General features: G+C 44.3%; 1 protein-coding gene and 2 long non-coding RNA genes across 4 annotated transcripts in view; 1 reads left to right on the forward strand and 2 right to left on the reverse strand.

The window, feature by feature from the left end:
• The window catches only part of LOC137227976 (uncharacterized), a 117,830-nt gene that overhangs the window by 54,861 nt on the left and 40,563 nt on the right, over positions 1-22,406 (forward strand). The window lies entirely within an intron of this gene.
• LOC137228277 (protein SPATA31F1-like) lies at positions 611-6,826 on the reverse strand. The gene is given in 6 exon segments (XM_067745434.1): positions 611-2,238; positions 2,241-4,426; positions 5,452-5,512; positions 6,061-6,106; positions 6,684-6,742; positions 6,745-6,826. Coding segments are annotated over 6 exon segments (4,062 nt in total).
• On the reverse strand, positions 8,133-20,661 carry LOC137227970 (uncharacterized). Its single transcript, XR_010945086.1, has 3 exons — positions 20,556-20,661; positions 19,280-19,324; positions 8,133-8,417 (listed from the first exon to the last, which is right to left on the reverse strand). It is a non-coding gene; the product is annotated as an uncharacterized lncRNA (long non-coding RNA).

The following is a 22,406-nucleotide window of genomic DNA, read 5'->3' on the forward strand; positions in this document are numbered from 1 at the left end:
TACAGCAGCCTCCTAGGTGAGTTCTCCAGAAAGATCTAATGAATAACCAACAGGGAGCAGAGAGGGGAGATTCTACCATTTGCTTTTGACGTTAGTCATATTAGCTACATGCTGTTGGTAAACAAAGCGCCTCCTCAAGGTTGGAAGACTGGCACTCCCCTCCAGATTGTGGGCATATATAGAAGTCATCAGTGAATTTTGCCTGTGGGATTCCTGGCCACTCCTTCTTGACAGTACTATCCTCATGTCCACATGGCTCCTCTGGGCCCAAGGTCGCCATAATAGAAGTCAAGCCTGACCTTTACCTTCAGTGTACCTTAGACAAGGGCCTTCCTTCTCTGCTCCAGTTCCTTTATCCACAGTCCGGGGAGGGGGTGTTGTTGTGTGGAGTGCGACCCAGCTTAAGTGTGAGTTAAAACTCCTTCCCTAGATAAAAAGGACATTTACCTCCCTTATGCCTTCCTTGAACACACCACAGTAGAGAGGAGGAGCAGACAGACACCTCTCTGCTTAGAGATATAGAGTATATTTTGGGTGGCACTCTGCCCACCTGTACATTAATGAAAATGACAGTAGCAGTCCTCTTCAAGGGACGCAGATGTTGAGGAGACTACAGAGTCTTTCGAATGCACTGGGTCTTCTTGAGCAGACCAATGTTTCCATCTGAGGTGAGAGGTGAGAGTGAGGGCGGGTCCCCTGGTTGGATGGCACAAGCCACTCGTGGACAGTGCCGAGGGCAGCGGCGGGGGATGCCCAGGACTGAGGCAGAGTGGAGTTGATGGGAGTGGGAGCGGTGCCGGAGCTTACTGTCTGGGGAATGGGGACCATCCAAGAAGGCCAGGCCCACCTGCTTCTCAGTAGGCAGAAATTGGGCCTTTGGGTCCCCTCTTGTCTCCTCTGTCTTAGTTCGCCCCTTGGGACTTTTGGCTGGAGCCAGGCTCTTTGCTACATTTTCTTTTCTTGTGTTAGCCACTTTCTCACATGGGGAGGACATGGATTCCTCATGCCCTTTGCCTTTGGTTTTGGGGTTAATACAGTGTAGAAAAGATTTCATCTTATTTCTCAAGCCAGATTCTGGAAGGCTGGGCCTCTTGTGAGTATAGCCTGGCATCATCTGCCCCTGCAAAACCTGACCTTGTAAAGTTTGGCCCTGCAATGGCTTACCTGGAATGAGTTGGCCCAGGAAAGGCTGGCCCTATGATGCCTGGGGCACCACAGGCTGGACATTCTCAGGAACGCTTGCTGGTTTGAGGATGACATTGAGCTTGGCTTGACTGTCTTGCAGGTCATTCTTCTCAGAGTCTTTCCCCACAGGGACTCCAGGAGGTATCTCTGGGAATTTAAGCTGAGGGTGATGCTGGGGACTGTGCTGACAGGGAGAACCAAGGTGATAGCGATGTCTCTGTTGCCAGGGGCTGCAGGGTGTCCCGTTCAGAAGCATCCCTTCTGGCCTCTGGGCTTCAGCAGAGTGGCTTTTTTCTCTTGTGGAAGAGACTGCAAACCCGGCATCCCCTTCTCCGTGGTCCCCTGTCATTTTGGGTTTGCCTGGCTTCTCTCTCTTTTCTGCCAGTGTGGGGTCTTGGGCTGAGTCCTTGCTCTTGTCAGGGCTTTGGGGCTCCTCTAGGCTGGGGTTGTTCACACTGGCCTCCAGCTGAACACAAAGTGCCTGGGTCTCTGTCATGTCCCCACGGGGTTGTGAGATCTTGGAGGCCCAGTGGACAGAATCATGGGGTACTGCCCTGGACCTGGGTTGTTTCTGTTTCTGATGCACTGCCTTTAACTCAGTGGCCAGTTGTTGTTTGAGGTGGAGCCATTCTGGATCCAGGGCACGTGGCATATCTGGTGGGATGGGGAGCTCCTGGAGCAGTGTTTTTCCGTGGTTGTTTAGACTCCCAAGAGACTCCTGTGTCCATATGTTCTCTGGCATTGCTACAGTTTGTTCCCAGGGCTCCCTTGCCTTTAGGGGAATTCCCAGTTGTATCTCTAGGATCTTCTTTCTCAGATGGAAATTTAGTTTGGCCAAGATGGGTTCCCCGAGTGAGTATGGCTTCGCAGGCTCTGACTGGCTTTCTAGAGGCACCATCTTGATTATTCCTTCCCTCTGCACTTCAGCCTGGAATTCACCTGCAATGTCTGCACAAGTCTCGTTGGCATCTTGAAAGCCTGGCCCAGGACTTAGACCCTGCTCTTCAGGTAAGGTCACCTGAGTCAGAGGTTCTCCTGGAAATTCGACAGGCCAGGCACCATCTCTGTTTTCACAGCTTGGGAAGTTATTGCTGGGGCCATGGCCGTGGAGAGAGCCACATAATAAACAGCAGGCATCCCTGACAAGAAGGCCAGATCCTTGTGCCGTAAAGCTGTCTCCAGTGTCTCAGTGGCTCCCTCGGACAGGGCTTGGGGCAGCTTAGGATGTTCAGTGTTAGCACCTGGTGAGGTTTGCTGCTGCTGCTCAAGGGCCGTTGGCATCCAGGGTGTAATTTTCTGTTGTTTGTCTGGATCATTTGCTGCCTGTAGTTCTAGGGGCTTGCTTTCTGGGGTGGAGGTAAAGGGAGCCACTTCCAGGACCCCAGGAATTCTGCACTCCCAGGAGCCACATATGCAGACAGGAACCTTGCCCTGGTGAATCTGCCCACATTTGGAGTTGATGTAGCTCTGCAATATTGCCTTGGCCTGGTCAGACAAGTGCGGCATAGGGACTGACCCTGGGTCCTTGACGGCTGGGAATGGGTTGCCAACGCCAGTGCCCTCTAGAGCTGTAGGGTGGGGGACGTCCACATTGTCTAGGGCTGTGCTGCTCCAGGAGAGAGTCTGCTCGTCAGCAGGGGACAGGAGCAAATGGATGGACTGCTGGATCTTCTGGGGCAGGCCCCGGTGATGGTGAATCAACTGTCACTGGAGGTGGAATTCCAGCAGCCTCCTGGCATGCTCTGGGAACAAGAGTAGTTCCCTTGTGAGGACTGAGATGGGCTGCCCTGGCCAGGAAGTTGTCACAGTCTCAGAAGACTGGGCTTTGTCACAGGGCTTATACTGCATGGGGCTCTGGGTGTGCTGATTTCTCTGGAAAACATCTGGCAAGCCCCACTGAAGCTGGAGCTGCCTCTGCAGCAGGTGCCACTCCAAGGCTTCACACTCATCCAGGGTCAGAAACGGGATATTGATCTGAGCTTGTTGGTGCTCAGTTGGAGCAATCCAATTTGGGGAAGATGGAGAAGAGGGTGGAGCTGACTGGAGTGGAGTTTTAGGCATCAGAAGGAGGAAGGAGAGCTCCTTGAAGAGAAAAGGATGCTTCAAGGGGGGCTTGGACATGCTCCCGTTCATGGAGAGGCCTTGAGAACCCAAGAAAGTGTCAACCCGGGACTCACTGTGCAGAGAAGGGAGGCCACAGAATGGCTGGCTATATTTCGGCTGCACATGGCCCACTGAGTCGTTAGCCTGTTGCCCAGGCATTAGATAAAGGCCACTTAATTCTTTAAGGGCTGGAGAGGGCAAGGCTAGAGCCATATTGTCTGGGATTTGCTGGTAGTAGTGTCTTTGTTCTGGGTCCATAATGGACCACTTAGAAACCCAGAAGGCCTGGCTGGGCTGGCCGACCGTACATGAACCCCAGTTCTGGTATGAAACGGTCCCAAATTTCTCAGTAGAGAATTGAGAAGTATCATTCTGGATGAAAGAGTCTGGTTGGTTACGTACAGGGTGGTAAAATAATGGCGGATCTGGTATAAGCTGCCTCAGGGACTCTTCCACATGTCTGGGGAGCCCCCACCTCTGGAAGTGCATCAGTCCTTTTACATGTACCTCAAGAAGCCTCCGGACTTCAGTACTGAGGAATAACAGGTGGGCAGGGAGGACAGTGACCACATGTAAGGCCATAGCATGTGTCAGGGCTGTGACTTCTCGGTTCAGGGTCCGCAGAGAGACCTGAGAATTCAAGGGCTGCTGGCCTTGGTTCCCATAGACAAGGTTGGGGTTGCTCTGCATCATCTCCTGCAGGTTCACTGAAACCTTAGTTTCCTCAAACCTTGAAGAAAACATAGTCTCTGGGCCCCTGGGCACCTCTGGTACTTGAAATCCCTGCCTTAGCTTGAGGTGTTCGGCCCAGTAATCATGGATGCTAGCTGCACCTGTTGACTGGGCCGATGACTGGGTTAAGGATTTCTCTGACACTGTGAGGGTTGCAGATGTAAGTGAAAGGTCTTTGGAGTGTGGGGAACGATGCTCCAGTCTCTGCTCAGAAGACACTTTAGACGTGGACAAAATCTCTAGGTAAGAGCAGCCCTGTGACAGCCTCCTTGAAGTGGGGGAGATCAGGGTGTTCTCACCCACCACCACCTGCTGAATCTCCAGAGCCATGGCATCGCAGGTTTGGCAGCAGGAATCTGCACACAGGAGCTGCTGCACACTCCCCTCCTGAGGAAGCCAGCCCCGGCTGGGAGGGAAACATGGCAACTGTTTGTTACTGATGGAGTGACATCTGCCTCTTCACAAGTGTGTGGCCTGGAGATTGTGCCTGCCCTCCCCTAGTCCTGTAAACCCTGAGGCCTGCATCCGCTGGGTGTTTACTCATGTGCTTTTTTTTTTTTTTTCCTAGGGAAATGCCATTTGGCAAGTTATGGTGGGCTGGGCTGATGGCCTGGGGCTTATTGGGCGAGGTCTCAGACAACAGCTGGGAGCACAGGGCCTTGAGAGACTGGGAGGTGGGTGAGTTCCCTGCTGACCTGTGTTGAGAAGCTGAACTAGGAGAAGGAACCAGGTAGATGGGGGAGCCAATGGTTAGCTGATGGGGCAGCACCTGGAACATCACCAGGTAGAACCTGGAGTCATTCTCTTTTCGGGCTTAGGCCGCAGCCTGGTATTCAGTATTTCTAAACTGTAGAAAAGGAGATCCTTTTGGGAATTCTGTGTTCTGGGGATTAAAGGGTGTACACAACATCTCTTGAGAGTCCATCCCCATTCTCTAGAGATCTAGAGAAGAAGGGTATAATATATGACAAGCTCCTGTCTGAGGGCTGTCCCAGGAACTGGCTCCGCTGAAGACAGAACCAGAGGAGGTAATGTCAGCAGGGTCCAGGGGGCTGCCCTTGAAAGGGTGTAGCTGTAAAGAGAATATGAAAATGATGAAAATTATTCACTCAATTATCCATCCTCCTGACTGTAAAACTTGTCTTGTGGCTGAGTGCAAACCCATGTAGAGTCTTTTATGAACTATGCACTAGTGAAATTCTGAATTCCAGGGCCACTGTGAGCCTAGCACAGAGCAGAACTAGGGAACTCCTCTCTCCTGAAATATCTGATCCCCCTCTGCCCTGGCAACGCTCTCAACCAGTGCTCCAGGCTCCACTGTCTGGCTCCCTCTCAGCCACTGTCCTTCTCCCCAACCCTGCCCCAGGCCAAGCAGAGAAATGATCACAGGCCAGGCTGGGAGTTGGGAGACTGCAAAGAGCAGGAGATCACCTTTTCATGACAGAGAGCAGCTCCCATGGCTTTTCAGCTTCTTCCTGGGAAAGTCTCCTAGCTGAGAAACCAGGTGACAGTGTTACATGGAGCAGGAGTGGACCCAGGGACATCCTATAGGAAGCTGAAGGCCTCTGAATGAGAGGAGACCGCAAACCCCAACAGTTAGTGCTGTGAGGCACGTCTGTGTACCACTCAACCAGGTATGGTGTGCTCTCCTGGACCTGCTCTCATTTGATCTTCACAACTACACTGTGAGTGAGGCAGGATCATCAGATGCCCATTTCATGGTAACAAGACTGAAAGATGAAGTGACTTCCACAGGGAAGTGGAAACTAGTAAACATAAAACTAGTAAATGACACAATTAAGGACTTCTTCCCTGTTTCCTCACTCTTCATTCCCAGGGGTAAGGTAGAGAATTTTGGAACATTTCCAGACTCTGATTTCCCACCCAAAACAGTTTTCTGGCAGATTTTGTCAACTTGGAGAACTGAAGCCTTCAGTGGTTAGAGCACCTGGCTCCTGGAACCAGGGGTCATCGAGGGACAGCGTTCATGGGAATCTCACCCACAGTGGAGGGGAGTCAGAGCAGAGACTGGGACTTTACCTCTTGATGCTGCATCTCTAGCCCTTTGTCTGACTTTCCGGTGACGCTTAAAGGTCAAAGAGAGTGTGAAGCTGGGACACGATTTTCTTTTTCATGTCTAAAGTGAAACAAAGGAAATATACATTTCCCAGTCTGTTTCTATATATTTGTCTGTATGTTATACACTGTCCTATATTGCCTTCCTGTACTCCACCCTTTCACCTGAATATTTCATTTTTCTATTTATTGTGTGCTTACTTCAGGGCTCTCCACATTCCATACCTCCTGTCCCCTTTCCCAGGACAGTATTTTCAGGGGATTTAGTGTGACACAGGAGGAATAATGGAACTGATTAAATGGTCAGTGGTTCTCAGCCAAGGGCTTTTGCTTACTAAGTCCACCAATCAGAAAAATCCCCCATTTTGGGAGGTCAGAAGAGATCCAGTGAGGTGGATTCCACTTTACCTAGGACTCAACCCAAGCCCGATAGAGAGATTCTTGATTTTTCAATTAGAGTACACTGCAGGGATGGCCTGGCAAAGAATTATTTCTAGGCTCTGAGAAAGAGAATTACTATAAAGAGTAATTGAATGTATCTTATCTGAGGCTTGATTGGTTCAGCCATGGTCATCGTGTTTCCCTACCAGGCAGCAGCTCCTTTTAGGTTCCAGTGTTAATCCATGGTAACTCTTTTTCACCTGGAGATAATTAGGATAATAATGAAGATGGAGCCATAGGTATATAAGGGATACCCCAAATCCCACAGAACAGAAGTCAGGCTCAGCATGGTCTAAACCTCATTAGCATAAGGAGACCAACCATCCCTATATGTAGGCATTCAGGGTCCTGGTGCCTGATGACTCCCAGTGCTATGCCTTGTGGCCTCCGCCTCACAGATGACAGAACCAGGCCACCAGACTGTATCACAAAGCCCTCCTGTTTCACAAGGCAGGTGTGGTGTCAAAGACCTTTACCTGTCTAGGGAAGCTCACTGGTGATTCAGTCTGTAGATGAGGGTGTCTGGTTGTCTGTAAGGACTGAAGGCGCCGCTCACAGGCAGTGTCTGTGCTCCCACTTTGTCTTCATTCTCCACACCCTCCACCAGCCTGACAGCTCGGCTCTTCCTTCGCAACAGTTGTCTGGTCACCCATCCCCCGAAAACTGAGGAAGAGTGGCTGGGACAGAGGAACCTCTATAAACTCCTCCACCTGTACTGGAAATATATGTGCAAAGCACACATGAGTTTAGGGACAGCAGAGTCTGGTATGGCTTGGGAATGGAGAACTTTGATGTTACAGGCAGTGGGTGATGGGAAACCAGAGGTGCATGAAGGGGACCATAGTTGATGTGGCAGGGAAAGGCCAAGGTAGCAGCATCTTTAAATTTAAATATGTGGCGGAAGGGAAGCCTCTATTCTGTGTGGTGGGAAGAGAATGTAAACACTGCCTTCAATGGAGGCACATGAATCTGGTTCACTTCTGGAGGACTATCCAAAGCTTTGTGTTCCAAAGCACCTCTACCCATGTGACAGTATTCCACTTGCTCAGGAAGATGACTTCCTACAGAGATAAGTGGCCACTTCCAACTAAGGATTATTGGAATATATGGCCACTTCCATATATCTACTCTGGATATATGCTGTTTACCTGAGGAGTTCGTTTTTTTTTTTAACCTGGATTTTGCTAACTTTTAGGAATGACAGGTGTTTTCCAACCAGCCCCAGGATCCATCACTCCTACACCTTGACTATTGATTTAGACATTATGTTACCTGCTTAGCTGTCTGTGGATATCGTGATATGACTCCAATATCTCAAAATTTCTGAATTTCCTTGAGAGTCTTTCCCTGGTAAAAGTGGTCTCCCAGCCAAAAAATTCTTGGCCTCAGTATCTCTGAAGTTACTACTTGGTCCTTCCTCCAGCATCCAGTCCTTCACCCATCTGGCATGGTGAGCCATCAATCTGTGCTTAGTCCTAAGCTGGGCAGTGTCAAGGGTACAAAGATATTTTAGTCATGTTGCCTTCCTACTTTCAAGACACTTCACTATCTGGTTTCCAAAAGAAGACTAATCCACACAAAGTAAGAGCCAGCAATGGAATTATTTATTTATTTATTTATTATTATTATTTTTTTTGCGGTACGTGGGCCTCTCACTGTTGTGGCCTCTCCCGTTGTGGAGCACAGGCTCCGGACGCGCAGGCTCAGCGGCCGTGGCTCACGGGCCCAGCCGCTCCGCGGCATGTGGGATCTTCCGGGACCGGGACACGAATCCGTGTCCCCTGCATCGGCAGGCGGACTCTCAACCACTGTGCCATCAGGGAAGCCCAACATCCCATTCTTGAGGGGAAAAAGCATCGATGGATAGTCAGAGAAGGCTCCTGGGTGGAGAGACATTGGAGTTGAATGTCTAAGGGCAGGCTGTGGGTGAAAGGAGTGTGTGTAGGAGAGAAACTTACCAGTAGATGCATGGGCCATGGAGTTCATTTGGCAGTAAGAAATGCAATCTACCTCTAGCAGAGGTGCAGGTGGGTGGACTGGATTGGATTGAGGGGAAAGGTTGGAGGAGCAGGGATGAGGTCTTTTGATGGAGGCATTTATTTTATTTCAATAACTAAAAGTAATTGCTTTTTTTAAAAGTAGGCACACATATACATGGTACAAAATTCCAAAGGCAGAAGAAGGTATGTAGTATGTCTCTTTCTTACTCTTGTCTGCCGTTTTCCTTCCCTGTGTATCTTTCAGAATTGATTCGGCATAGGAGGCATAAATAAAGTGATATATTTTTCTTCACAAATGGAAACATATTACAGACACTTCTTATCCTGTTTTATTTAATAATATGAATATATCTTGTGTATCTTTTCTTTGATGGCTGTACAGTCTTCTTTGATAGAGCTACAACACAATTTATCTTCAATGTCACATTCGGTTATTTAGTTATATGTAAATTTAGTTAATTATAGTTTTTTTGGCTCTGAATAATAATGCTGACACGAACCTCATATATATGTCATTGTACACAAGTATGGATATATATGTAGGAGAAATTCCTAAGAGTTGAATTGATGGATAAAGAGGTTTGAGTATTTTAAGTGTTGATATTGCCTAATTGCCCCACCAGTTGTATGGATTTGTATCCTCACCAAAACTGCCTACGGGTGCCTCTATTCCCATACATGTCACATTTTTTATCCTTGTCAACCTGAGAAGTGATAAATGTATCTTGTATATTTACAAATTTATTTTAAGGTAGGCTAGGCACCTTTTTGTATGTTTATTTCCTTTTTTGTTAATTCTCTGTTACTATTTTTTGCCAATAGATTATTTATCTTTACTTATTGATTTACAACTACTTTTTAATATTATGAAAATTAGCTCTTTGCATATGCATTGCAAATATTTTTTTATTTTTGAATTTTTAAAATTTATTTTTTATACAGCAGGTTCTTATTAGTTATCTATTTTATACATATTAGTGTATATAGGTCAATCCCAATCTCCCAATTCATCTCACCACCACTGACCCCTGCCCTGCCCCGCTTTCCCCGCTTGGTGTCCATACGTTTGTTCTCTACATCTGTGTCTCTATTTCTGCCTTGCAAACTGGTTCATCTGTACCATTTTTCTAGTGCACATATATGCATTAATATACAATATTTGTTTTTCTCTTTCTGACTTACTTCACTCTGTATGACAGTCTCTAGGTCCATCCACGTCTCTACAAATGACCCAATTTTCGTTCTTTTTTTATCTCTGAGTAATATTCCATTGTATATACGTACCACAACTTCTTTGTCCTTTCATCTGTCGATGGGCATTTAGGTTACTTCCATGACATAGCTACTGTGAATAGTGCTGCAGTGAACATTGGGGTGCATATGTCTTTTTGAATTATGGTTTTCTCTGGGTATATGCCCAGTAGTGGGATTGCTGGGTCATATGGTAATTCTATTTTTATTTTTTAAGGAACCTCCATTACTGTTCTCCATAGTGGCTGTATCAGTTTACATTCCCACCAGCAGTGCAAGAGGGTTTCCTTTCCTCACACCCTCTCCAGCATTCGTTGTTTGTAGATTTTCTGATGATGCCCATTCTAACCGGTGTGAGGTGATACCTAATTGTAGTTTTGTTTTGCATTTCTTTAATAATTAGTGATGTTGAGCAGCTTTTCATGTGCCTCTTGGCCATCTGTATGTCTTCTTTGGAGAAATGTCTATTTAGGTCTTCTGCCCATTTTTGGATTGGGTTGTTTGTTTTCTTAATATTGAGCTGCATGAGCTGTTAATATATTTTGGAGATTAATCCTTTGTCCGTTGATTCGTTTGCAAATATTTTTTCCCGTTCTGAGGGTTGTCTTTTCGTCTTGTTTATGGTTTCCTTTGCTGTGCAAAAGCTTTGAAGTTTCATTAGGTCCCATTTGTTTGTTTTTGTTTTTATTTCCATTACTCTAGTAGGTGGATCAAAAAAGATCTTGCTGTGATTTATGTCAAAGAGTGTTCTTCCTATGTTTTCCTCTAAGAGTTTTATAGTGTCCGGTCTTACATTTAGGTCTCAAATCCATTTTGAGTTTATTTTTGTGTATGGTGTTAGAGAGTGTTCTAATTTCATTCTTTTACGTGTAGCTGTCCAGTTTTCCCAGCACCACTTATTGAAGAGGCTGTCTTTTCTCTATTGTATATCCTTGCCTCCTTTGGCATAGATTAGTTGACCATAGGTGCGTGGGTTTATCTCTGGGCTTTCTATCTTGTTCCATTGATCTATATTTCTGTTTTTGTGCCAGTACCATATTGTCTTGATTACTGTAGCTTTATAGTATAGTCTGAAGTCAGGTAGTCTGATTCCTCCAGCTCTGTTTTTTTCCATCAAGACTGCTTTAGCTATTTGGAGTCTTTTGTGTCTCCATACAAATTTTAAGATTTTTTTGTTCTAGTTCCGTAAAAACTGCCATTGGTAATTTGATAGGGATTGCATTGAATCTGTAGATTGCTTTGGGTAGTATAGTCATTTTCACAATATTGATTCTTCCAATCCAAGAACATGGTATATCTCTCCGTTGGTATCATCTTTAATTTCTTTCATCAGTGTCTTATAGTTTTCTGCATACAGGTCTTTTGTCTCCCTAGATAGCTTTATTCCTAGGTATTTTATTCGTTTTGTTGCAGTGGTAAATGGGAGTGTTTCCTTAATTTCTCTTTCAGATTTTTCATCATTAGTGTATAGGAATGCAAGAGATTTCTGTGCATTAATTTTGTATCCTGCAACTTTACCAAATTCACTGATTAGCTCTAGTAGTTTTCTGGTGACATCTTTAGGATTTTCTATGTATAGTATCATGTCATCTGCAAACAGTGACAGTTTTACTTCTTCTTTTCCAATTTGTATTCCTTTTATTTCTTTTTCTTCTTTGATTGCCATGGCTAGGACTTCCAAAACTATGTTGAATAATAGTGGTGAGAGTGGACATCCTTGTCTTGTTCCTGATCTTAGAGGAAATGCTTTCAGTTTTTCACCATTGACAATGATGTTTGCTGTGGGTTTGTCGTATATGGGCTTTATTACGTTGAGGTAGGTTCCCTCTATGCCCACTTTCTGGAGAGTTTTTATCATAAATGGGTGTTGAATTTTGTCAAAAGCTTTTCATGCATCTATTGAGATGATCATATGGTTTTTATTCTTCAATTTGTTAATATGGTGTATCACATAGATTGATTTGCATATACTGAAGAATCCTTGCATCCCTGGGGTAAATCCCACTTGATCATGGTGTATGATCCTTTTAATGTGCTGTTGCATTTTGTTTGCTAGTATTTTGTTGAGGATTTCTTCAGTGATCTCTTGGTTATTTAGTAACGTATTGTTTAGCCTCCATGTGTTTGTGTTTTTTACATTTTTTTCCCTGTAATTGATTTCTAATCTCATAGCATTGTGGTCAGAAAAGATGCTTGATATGATTTCAATTTTCTGAAATTTACTGAGGCTTGATTTGTGACCCAAGATGTGATCTATCCTAGAGAATGTTCCATGTGCACTTGAGAAGAAAGTGTAATCTGCTGTTTTGGATGGAATGTCCTATAAATATTAATTAAATCTATCTGGTCTATTGTGTCATTTAAAGCTTCTGTTTCCTTATTTATTTTCATTTTGGATGATCTGTCCATTGGCATAAGTGAGATGTTAAAGTCCCCCACGATTATTTTGTTACTGTCGATTTCCTCTTTTATGGCTGTTAGCAGTTGCCTTATGTATTGAGGTGCTCCTGTGTTGGGTGTATATATATTTATAATTGTTATATCTTCTTCTTGGATTGATCCCCTGATCATTATGTAGTGTCCTTCCTTGTCTCTTGTAACATTCTTTATTTTAAAGTCTATTTTATGTGATATGAGTATTGCTACTCCAGCTTTCTTTTATTTCCATTTGCATGGAATATCTTTTTCCATCCCCTCACTTTCAGTCTGAATGTGTCCCGAAGTCTGAAGTGGGTCTCTTGTAGACAGCATATATATGGGTCTTGTTTTTGTATCCATTCAGTGAGCCTGTGTCTTTTGGTTGGATCATTTAATCCATTCACGTTTAAGGTAAGTATTGATATGTATGTTCCTATTACCATTTTTTAATTGTTTTGGGGTTTTTTTTTTAGGTTCTTTTCTTCTCTTGTGTTTCCCACTTAGAGAAGTTCCTTTAGCATTTGTTGTAGAGTTGGTTTGGTGGTGCTGAGTTCTCTTAGCTTTTGCTTGTCTGTAAAGCTTTTGATTTCTCCATCGAATCTGAATGAGATACTTGCTGGGTGGAGTAATCTTGTTGTAGGTTCTTCCCTTTCATCACTTTAAGTATATCATGCCACTCCCTTCTGGCTTGTAGAGTTTCTGCTGAGAAATCAGCTGTTAACCTTATGGGAGTTCCCTTGTATTTATTTGTCATTTTTCCCTTGCTGCTTTTAAAAATTTTTCTTTGTCTTTGATTTTTGCCAATTTGACTACTATGTGTCTCAGCGTGTTTCTCCTTGGGTTTATCCTGTATGGGACTCTCTGTGCTTCCTGGACTTGGGTAGCTATTTCCTTTCCCATGTTAGGGAAGTTTTCGACTATAATCTCTTCAAATATTTTCTCTGGTCCTTTCTCTCTCTATTCTCCTTCTGGGACCCCTATAATGTGAATGTTGTTGCATTTAATGTTGTCCCAGAGGTCTCTTAGGCTGCCTTCATTTCTTTTCATTCTTTTTTCTTTATTCTGTTCTGCAGCAGTGAATTCCACCATTCTGTCTTCCAGGTCACTTATCCGTTCTTCTGACTCAGTTATTCTGCTATTGATTTCTTCTAGTGTATTTTTCATTTCAGTTATTGTATTGTTCATCTGTCTCTTTGTTCTTTAATTCTTCTAGGTCTTTGTTAAACATGTCTGCATCTTCTCGATCTTTGCCTCCATTCTTTTTCCGAGGTCCTGGATCATCTTCACTATCGTTATTCTGAAGTCTTTTTCTGGAAGGTTGCCTATCTGCACTTCATTTAGTTGTTTATCTGGGGTTTTTTCTTGTTCCTTCATCTGGTACATAGCCCTCTGCCTTTTCATCTTGTCTATCTTTCTGTGAATTTGGTTTTTGTTCCACAGGCTGCAGGATTGTAGTTCTTCTTGCTTCTGCTGCCTGCCGTCTGGTGGATGAGGCTATCTACGAGGCCTGTGCAAGTTTCCTGATGGGAGGGACTGGTGGTGGGTAGAGCTGACTGTTGCTCTGGTACACTGGAGCTCAGTAAAACTTTAATCCTCTTGAATACTGATGGGTGGGGCTGGGTTACCTCCCTGTTGGTTGTTTGGCCTGAGGCAGCCCAACACTGGAGCCTACCTGGGCTCTTTGGTGGGGCTAATGGCAGACTCTGGGAGAGCTCATGCCAAGGAGTACTTCCCAGAACTTCTGCTGCCAGTGTCCTTGTCCCCACAGTGAGCCACAGCCACCCCCTGCCTCTGCAGGAGACCCTCCAACACTAGCAGGTAGGTCTGGTTCACTCTCCCCTGGGGTCACTGCTCCTTCCCCTGGGTCCCGATGTGCACGCTGCTCTGTGTGTGCCCTCCAAGAGTGGAGTCTCTGTTTCCCCCAGTTCTGTCAAAGTCCTGCAATCAAATCCCAGTAGCCTTCAAAGTCTGATTCTCTAGGAATTCCTCCTCCCGTTGCCAGACCCCCAGGTTGGGAAGCCTGACGTGGGGCTCAGAACTTTCACTCCAGTGGGTGGACTTCTGTGGTATAAGTCTTCTCCCGTCTGTGAGTCACCCACCCAGCAGTTATGGGGTTTGATTTTACTGTGATTGCGCCCCTCCTACAGTCTCATTGTGGCTTCTCCTTTGTCTTTGGATGTGGGGTATCTTTTTTGGCGAGTTCCAGTGTCTTCCTGTCGATGATTGTCCAGCAGCTAGTTGTGATTCTGGTGTTCTCGCAAGAGGGAATGAGAGCACGTCCTTCTACTCTGCCATCTTGGTTCCAAAACTACCACATCTTCTTTATCCATTCATCTGTTGAAGGACATTTAGGTTGCTTCCATGTCTTGGCTATTGTAAACGGTACTGCTATGAACATTGGGGTGCATGCATCTTTTTGAATAAGAGATTTTCGGATATATGCCCAGGAGTGGGGATTGCTTGATCATATGGTATCTCTACTTTTAGTTTTTTAAGGAACCTCCATAATGTTCTCCATAGTGGCTGCACCAATTTACATTCCCACCAACAGTGTGGAAGGGTTCCCTCTTACACACCCTCTCCAGCATTTATTATTTGTAGACTTTTTGATGATGGCCAATTCTGACTGGTGTGAGATGATACCTTATTGTAGTTTTGATTTGTATTTCTGTAATAATTAGCGATGTTGAGCATATGCCTGCTGGCCATCTGTATGTCCTCTTTGGAGAAATGTCTATTTAGGTCTTCTGCCCATTTTTTGATAGGTTGTTTGTTTTTTTGGTATTCAGCTGTATGGGCTATTTGTATATTTTGGATATTAAGCCCTTGACAGTCGCATTGTTAGCAAACATATCCTCCCAGTCTGTAGGTTGTCTTTTTGTTTTGTTTATGGTTTCCTTGCTGTGCAAAAGCTTATAAGTTTGATTAGGTCCCATTTGTTTATTTTTGCTTTTATTTCTTTTGCCTTGGGAGACTGACTTAAGAAAACTTTGCTATATGTCAGAGAATGTTTTGCCTATGTTCTCTTCTAGAAGTTTTATGGTGTCATGTCTTATATTTAAGTTTTTAAGCCATTTTGAGTTTTTTTTTGTGTGTATTGTGTGAAGGAGTGTTCTAACTTCATTGATTTATATGCTGCTGTCCAGCTTTCCCAATACTATTTGCTGAAGAGACTATCTTTTCCCTATTGTATATTCTTGCCTCCTTTGTTGAAGATTAACTGACTGTAGGTGTGTGGGTTCATTTCTGGGCTCTCTGTTCTGTTCCATTGATCCATATATGTTTTTGTGCCAATACCAAGCTGTTTTGATTACTCTAGCTTTGTAGTATTGTCTGAAGTCTGGGAGGGTTATATCTCCAGATTTGATCTTTTTGCTCAGAATTGCTTTGGCAGTTCTGGGTCTTTTGTGGTTCCATATAAATTTTAGGATTATTTGTTCTAGTTCTGTGAAAAATGTCATGGGTAACTTGATAGGGATCACATTAAATCTGTAGATTGCTTTGGGTAGTATGGCCACTTTAACAATATTAATTCTTCCAATCCAAGAGCATGGGCTGTCTTTCCATTTCTTTGAATCATCTTCAGTTTCCTTTATCAATGTTTTATAGTTCTCAGCATATAAGTCTTTCACGCCCTTTGTCAAGTTTATTCCTAAGTATTTTATTTTTTTGATGCAATTTTATTTTATTTTTATTATTTATTTATTTATTTATTTGGCGGCTTGTGGGATCTCAGTTCTCTGACCAGGGATTGAACCTGGGCCATGGTAGTGCAAGCCTGGAATCCCAACCACTAGGCCATCAGGGAACTCCCTGATGCGATTTTAAAAAGGATTGTTTTTTATTTTCCCTTTCTGATATTTCATTGTTAGTGTAAAGAAATGCAGATTTCTGTATGTTAATCTTGTATCCTGCTACCTTGCTGAATTTATTTATCAGTTCTGGTAGTTTTCGTGTGGAGTCTTTAGGGTTTCCTATATATAGTATCATCGTTTTATTATTTATTTTTATTGGAGTATAGTTGCTTTCCAATATTGTGTTAGTTTATACTGTACAGCAAAGTGAATCAATACAAAGAAACAATTACTACATGCTATTTTAAAAACCTCTTATTATCTATTCAAAACCAAAATAGATCCTTACATTTAAGATAATTTAGGAATAGTCCCACCTGAACCTGGGATGGATTTTAACCTTCAACAACTTCCTTGAACTTGAAAATTCCGTAATACAAGAACAAGAAGACTTTCTACCAAACAGCACTGAATGATTGGTTAATAAAAATCAAATAAGGTGAATATACAAGGAAAAAGCAGCTTGTATTAGCTTTTAAATAGCAGGTCAGGAAACCTACAAAATAGCTTTTATTCCTTCCCTATATGTAGGGACATCTTTGAGCCTTACAGGGTCCCTTTGAGCCTTGACATCTTTGAGCCTTACAGGGTCCCAGAGGCCTAACCATGAGTTCTACTCTCACCAGATATGCCCCTCGCCCAGTGGGAAAAGTCCGCTACTCACTAGTTTCCCTGTCAGCTGGACCAGCTGAACGCGACCCGTCCTCAACCTAATAGGCTTCACCTCCCCACAGCATGTGGATTATTCAAACAAACCAATCATATCCTCCCATGGGAACCAAGGGTCACCTCACCCTCTTGTTACTACAAAGCCTGCCTCTTGTAGCCCGTTTGTTCAGTCTATTTCTGAGAACAGTGCAGTGTGGCACTACATGGTGTTTTGTGTCCTCCTCCCCTGGGCTGTGAATATATGTGATTAATAAATTGCAGTCAATCACATAGGTCCAGTGTCAGGTGTTGTGTGTTTGGCCATTCCCAGAACCCTAGGGTCGGACTCTCCCACACCAGTGGGATGAAGAGAAGGTGAACAGAATACTTTATCTCCTATCCAATCAGCTCCTGCTTCCTGCAGCTACTGCCACCTTTTTGTTGCTGCAACATTTCTCAGTCTCCCATTAGCCTGACCTCTTGCCCCAGACAAAATCATCAGATTCAGCAAACTTGGCACCAGCTCCAACTGGTGCACTGTTTACCTTACAGATAACCCACAATCACTGTCATCCCACTAAGCCATTAAAACCATCTGCTGCAAACTCCTCTACGGCAACTTACCCAGCCCTTGCTCCTCTGTCTCAGAGCTGAGGAGTCAGAGCCAAAGCCAATCTTATGCCTTTTTGTAGACTAGGCATTTAGTACAGGTTTACTTATTGATTTGGTACCTACTGACAGAGGGTACTTGTGTGGATAGGACAGTGGGATCAGTGTCTTTCTAAACAAGGGCAGACTCATGTAATGAACACACTGGCGGAGCACAGGCTCTGGACGCGCAGGCCCAGTGGCCATGGCTCACGGGCCTAGCCGCTCTGCGGCATGTGGGATCCTCCCGGACCGGGGCACGAACCCGTGTCTCCTGCATCGGCAGGTGGACTCTCAATCACTGCGGCACCAGGAAAGCCCCCAGCACCATTTATTGAAGAGACTGTTCTTCCTCATTGAATGGTCTTGGCACTCTTGTCAAAAATCAGTTGGCCATCAGTTGGCCATAGATAGTTTATCCCTGGACTCTTAATTCTATTTCATTGATGTATATGTCTCTCCTTGTGCCAGTAACACACTGACTTAGTTACTGTTGCTTTGTAATAAGTTTTGAAATTGGGAAATGTGAGTCCTCCTACTTTATTCTTTTTTAGAATTGTTTTGGTTATTCAAGGTCCCTTGAAGTTCCATGTGTGTTTTGGAATTAGCTTGTCAATTTTTACAAAGAAGTCAGCTGAGATTCTGGTAGGTGTTGTGTTGAATCTGTAGATCAATCTGGGGAGTATTGCCATCTTGATAATGTTGTCTTCCAATCCATGAACCTGAGATTTTTTAAAAAATCTTTTTTCCTTAAATTTCTTAAAAAAAAAAGAGTAGTTGATTTACAGTGCTGTTAGTTTTGGTATATAGTGAAGTGATTCATAAAAAAATCCTTACTTAGATCTTTTTTAATTTCTTTCAATAATTTTTCAGTTTTCAGAGTGTACATTTCGCACTCCTTTTGTAAATTTATTCCTAAGTATCATTCTTCCTGATGCTATTAAGAATGGAAGTTTTAAAATATTTCATTTTCAGGTTATTCATTGAAAGTATGTAAAAATACAACTGATTTTTGTATACTGAGCTTGTAATCTGCAACCTTGCTGAACTCATTTATTAATTCTAGTAGCTTTAAGTGCATTTCTTACGACTTTTCTATGTATAAGATCATGTGTTCTGTGAATAGATATAGTTTTACTTTTTCCTTTCCAATCTGGATGCCTTTTACTTCTTTTTCTTGCCTAATAGATCTGGCTAGAACCTCCAGTACAATGTGAATATAAGTAGTGAGAATGAACATTCTTTTCTTTTTCAAGATCTCAGGGGGGAAAGTATTCAGTCTTTTACCATTAAGTGATGTTAGTGGTGGTTTTTTCGCAGATGCCCTTTATCAGGCTGGGGAAATTCCCTTTTACTCCTAGTTTTTTGAGTGTGTTTATCACGAAGGGTTGTTCCCTGGTTGCTCTTACGTCATGCTGGAAGACAGATGGATAATCCTGTGCCATGGGATTGCTCTTCTTGACCAGCCAATGGCCTCTCACCTATTCTCCCTGCTGGTAGCAGTGTGAGTAAGCTAGGGGTTCAGTCAGCACTAAAAGATTATTCTAGGAATGTTGTGCTTATGGCCTAAAGAATTCAAGAAAAGACATGGTTGGAGGTACATTGTTCTACATTTACATTATAAAATTCCAAAGGGTAAATTTAACAATCTAGAAAACAAATTACCATTCAGACTTGACTATATACTCTGGGTAAGATTTGCATTTGTGCTCATCATTAATGAAACACTGTAGCAACCAATGAAAGAGTCTTTAGAAGCCTGTATTCGCAGGTGGCAAGATGGATGATGTGGTGGCATAAGTAATGATGTAACTAGCGTTAAATAAATGGTATTAGGAAACTAGAGAGGCAAGAAGATCTATATTGTTTCAAAACAAAAAGGTTCTGAAGTTATGACCTTGTGAGTAATAATACCATCATTACCTTTTTCTCATGTGTGAGATGTGAAATTAGCTAGGAATGATGCATCTGAAATAAAGACAAAAAGAGATGGTTCTTAGTACCAAGAATTTTATGTGCACTGATATGACAGCAAGCAAATATGTAAGTCCCACTTCTTTACCCATTACCCCAAATCTTCATTAATAAAATATTATACTTCACATGGGGTCATGAATTTCATAATACATATTTTAATCAAATTGTTTACATAATCAGGGTCCTTGCAAAAACATTTACTTGGGATCCTGCATATTGTAAACATGGTCCTGGAGGCTGTACAGTAAAACCAACGGTTAGGAGTATGGGCTCTGGAGTCAGAATACCCAGATTCCACTTATTAGCTAGGTGACCTTGGACAGGTTGTTTAATCTCTCTGTGCCTCACTTTCTACATCTGTATAATGTAAACAATCAAAGTATGGTACTTTATGGTGACGTTGTGAAGTTTAAATTACTTAATATGTACACTGTTTAGTGTGTGGCATTTCATTTAAAAGTGAGAGCAATATATAGCACTGTACTTTAAGACCTTGTACTGTCTTCCCTACTGGTAAGTTTCATGGTAGTAAGGACAAAATGAGTTCCTCTTTGTATTCCCCACACGATGAAGTGAATTGTATTTGTGACATAGAAACTGAATTCATCTGGAAACTTGGGGTATATTAAAATGTAAATAAAATATTTAAAAAATTAAAAAATAATTTAAATAAAAAGAGCCTCAGCATATCGTTTGTACTTCTTTAGTTATTGCTTTATAATTAGTTGTTGGGGGGCTTCATGACTTTTAACTTTTTTTGTTACCCCCACTTTCTTCAAAGTACCTAGTTCGGTAAAAATGCACATTACAGCCCTCAGAACGGCTAACTGGATAGTCTGAAGGACAAGGGTGCTGCAGCAAAAAGTGGGCCACATCAGGGTACAGCTTTGCTGATGGAGACAGAAGACCAATCATCTCAGAAAGCGGCGCACAGAAAGAGTTGGGCCAGTCAAGCACTTTGTGAGGCTCATTTGGACCCTCTGTTGTGCGGTACTGCTAAAGTCTATGCCCTGATGCCAGGGTCGTGGGGCCGGAGGCCTGAGTGGGCAGCTGGCCTCGGTAGGAGAGGCTGGCTTCAGCCGAGGCCGCCGGGTGAGTCATTCTCACCTCCCCAGGCAGGAGCGGGCGGCCGGACGCTTCGCCCCGGCGCGGGCGGTACTGGGAGGTGCCGCAGCCCCCGAGGAGCCCCCTCCCGGGCCGCCTCCTCAGGGCGGGCACTAACCCTGCCGCGGCGCTGGTGGGGAGCGTCCACTGGCACCCGGACCCACAGCTCTTCGGGGCGGGCCGCCGCTCCTCAGCTGTCCTCTGGCGCCTCATCTCGCTTGCTGTAGCCGACTGAAGCGCGCGAGAGGAGCGTGGAGGAGCAGGAGGGCGGGGCGGGGCGGGGCGGAGCGCACGTCTCCAGGCCCGCGGATTTCGTCTCGCGCGTGCGCACGCGCCATACCCCGCGTGGGGCACGGAGGGTGGGTGTGTTCTAGACGCGCGGGCTGACGCCATCTCACCGTGCTGCTCCACCCGCGCCGCTTACTCCCAGCGCTCGGGTAATTCGGGTAACCCGGCTAGGCTAGGGTCAGCCAGCGCCGGACCAGTGTCCAGCATCGTGGCCGTCCCGGTAAGCGGGGGCGGGGTCGGCGGGGACCTGGCAGGCACCGTGAGGGGCGGGTCTGCGGGCAGCGGACTCTGAGGTGTTGTATGGGAGCCGCCCCCGAGGGAGTCCCTGCCTCTACCTCTTGGGAGCGTCCCGGAAGTGGTGTGCGGAGCCGCCCCCATGGAAGACCCACGTGCGAATGGAGACTCTCAGGGCTCTCTCTGCATTTGCTGCCACGGGGAGTCCCTGTGTGCAGGACACCAGCCCCAGAGAGACCAGCTGTGTACATGCGGGACGGCAAGGGTGGCCTCTGGTGTTGTCTCAGTGGAAGAGCATTTGGGAACATGGGGAGCCTCGGGAGCCTGCACTGTGGGGATGGACCCCACAGAGGACCGCTGTATATATACAGGAGGACCTGAGACTGTTCCTCAGAACTGCCTGGAAGGAATCTCTAACTGGAAGGAGAGGTTCAGGAGTAACTTCCCTTATGCCCAAAGGTCTTTGGCCTTGACCTCCTTGAGGGTTCAGTGTGCCTTAAGTTGTGATCCCTCCAACGTGGTCGAGAGGCAGGGGCCCTGTGGGACTGCGCCTTTGTCCATTCCTCCCCGAACCCCGTTAGAATGTGTATTCTCCGTGGTAGCCCAGTTGGCTTCAAGCTGGATTTTAGTGGAGGCAGGAACTTAAGTAGGAGAACAAGGTGTAAGAGAGGAGAGGACCAGAGAGACCTCTGAAGCAAAGAAAGGAGATTTGAGGCTCTGGGCTTGACTCTCAGGAAGAAAACAGTAAAATCAGGTAGAATAACTGACTCTGGCAGGTCCTGTAAAGAAAGTACTTTGAAGGAAAAAAGAAAGGATACGTAGGATTATTGAGCACCAGTGTGCGAGGCACTATACTAGTTATGTTTAATTGTATAACTCTTAAAATAATGTGAAATTATCCCTTGAGGGATAATTAAACTGAGACTTAGATTAAGCAACTTGATAAAGGTCATAAAGGTTGGAATCATGAAATCTGTTTTTCAGATTTTATTTGGGAAGAAATATTAGAGACAGAAGCAAGAGTATATATTTGCCTAAATTTAAGAGCTAGAACTATAAAACTCTTAGAAGAAAGCAGGTGAAAATCTCCGTGACCTTGGATTTGGGAATGGTTTCTTAAGTATGACATTAAAAGCACAACAAAAGAAAAAAATAAATTGGACTTCATCAAAATTTAAATCTTTTGCGTTTCAAAGGGCACTATCATTTGATAGTGAGAAGACAACCCATGGAATGGGAGGAAATATTTGCAAATCATATAGCTGATAAGGGATTAATAATCCAGTTAAAAAAAGAACTCTTACAACTCAACAACAGCAAAAAATCCAGCCCAATTCAAAAATGGGAAAAGGACATGAATAGACATTTCTTCAAACAAGATATACAAATGGCCAACCAGCACATGAAAAGATGCTCAACATCATTAGTCATTAGGGAAATGCAAATG

This window comes from Pseudorca crassidens, chromosome 7, assembly GCF_039906515.1.
Source record: "Pseudorca crassidens isolate mPseCra1 chromosome 7, mPseCra1.hap1, whole genome shotgun sequence".
NCBI lineage: Eukaryota > Metazoa > Chordata > Mammalia > Artiodactyla > Delphinidae > Pseudorca > Pseudorca crassidens.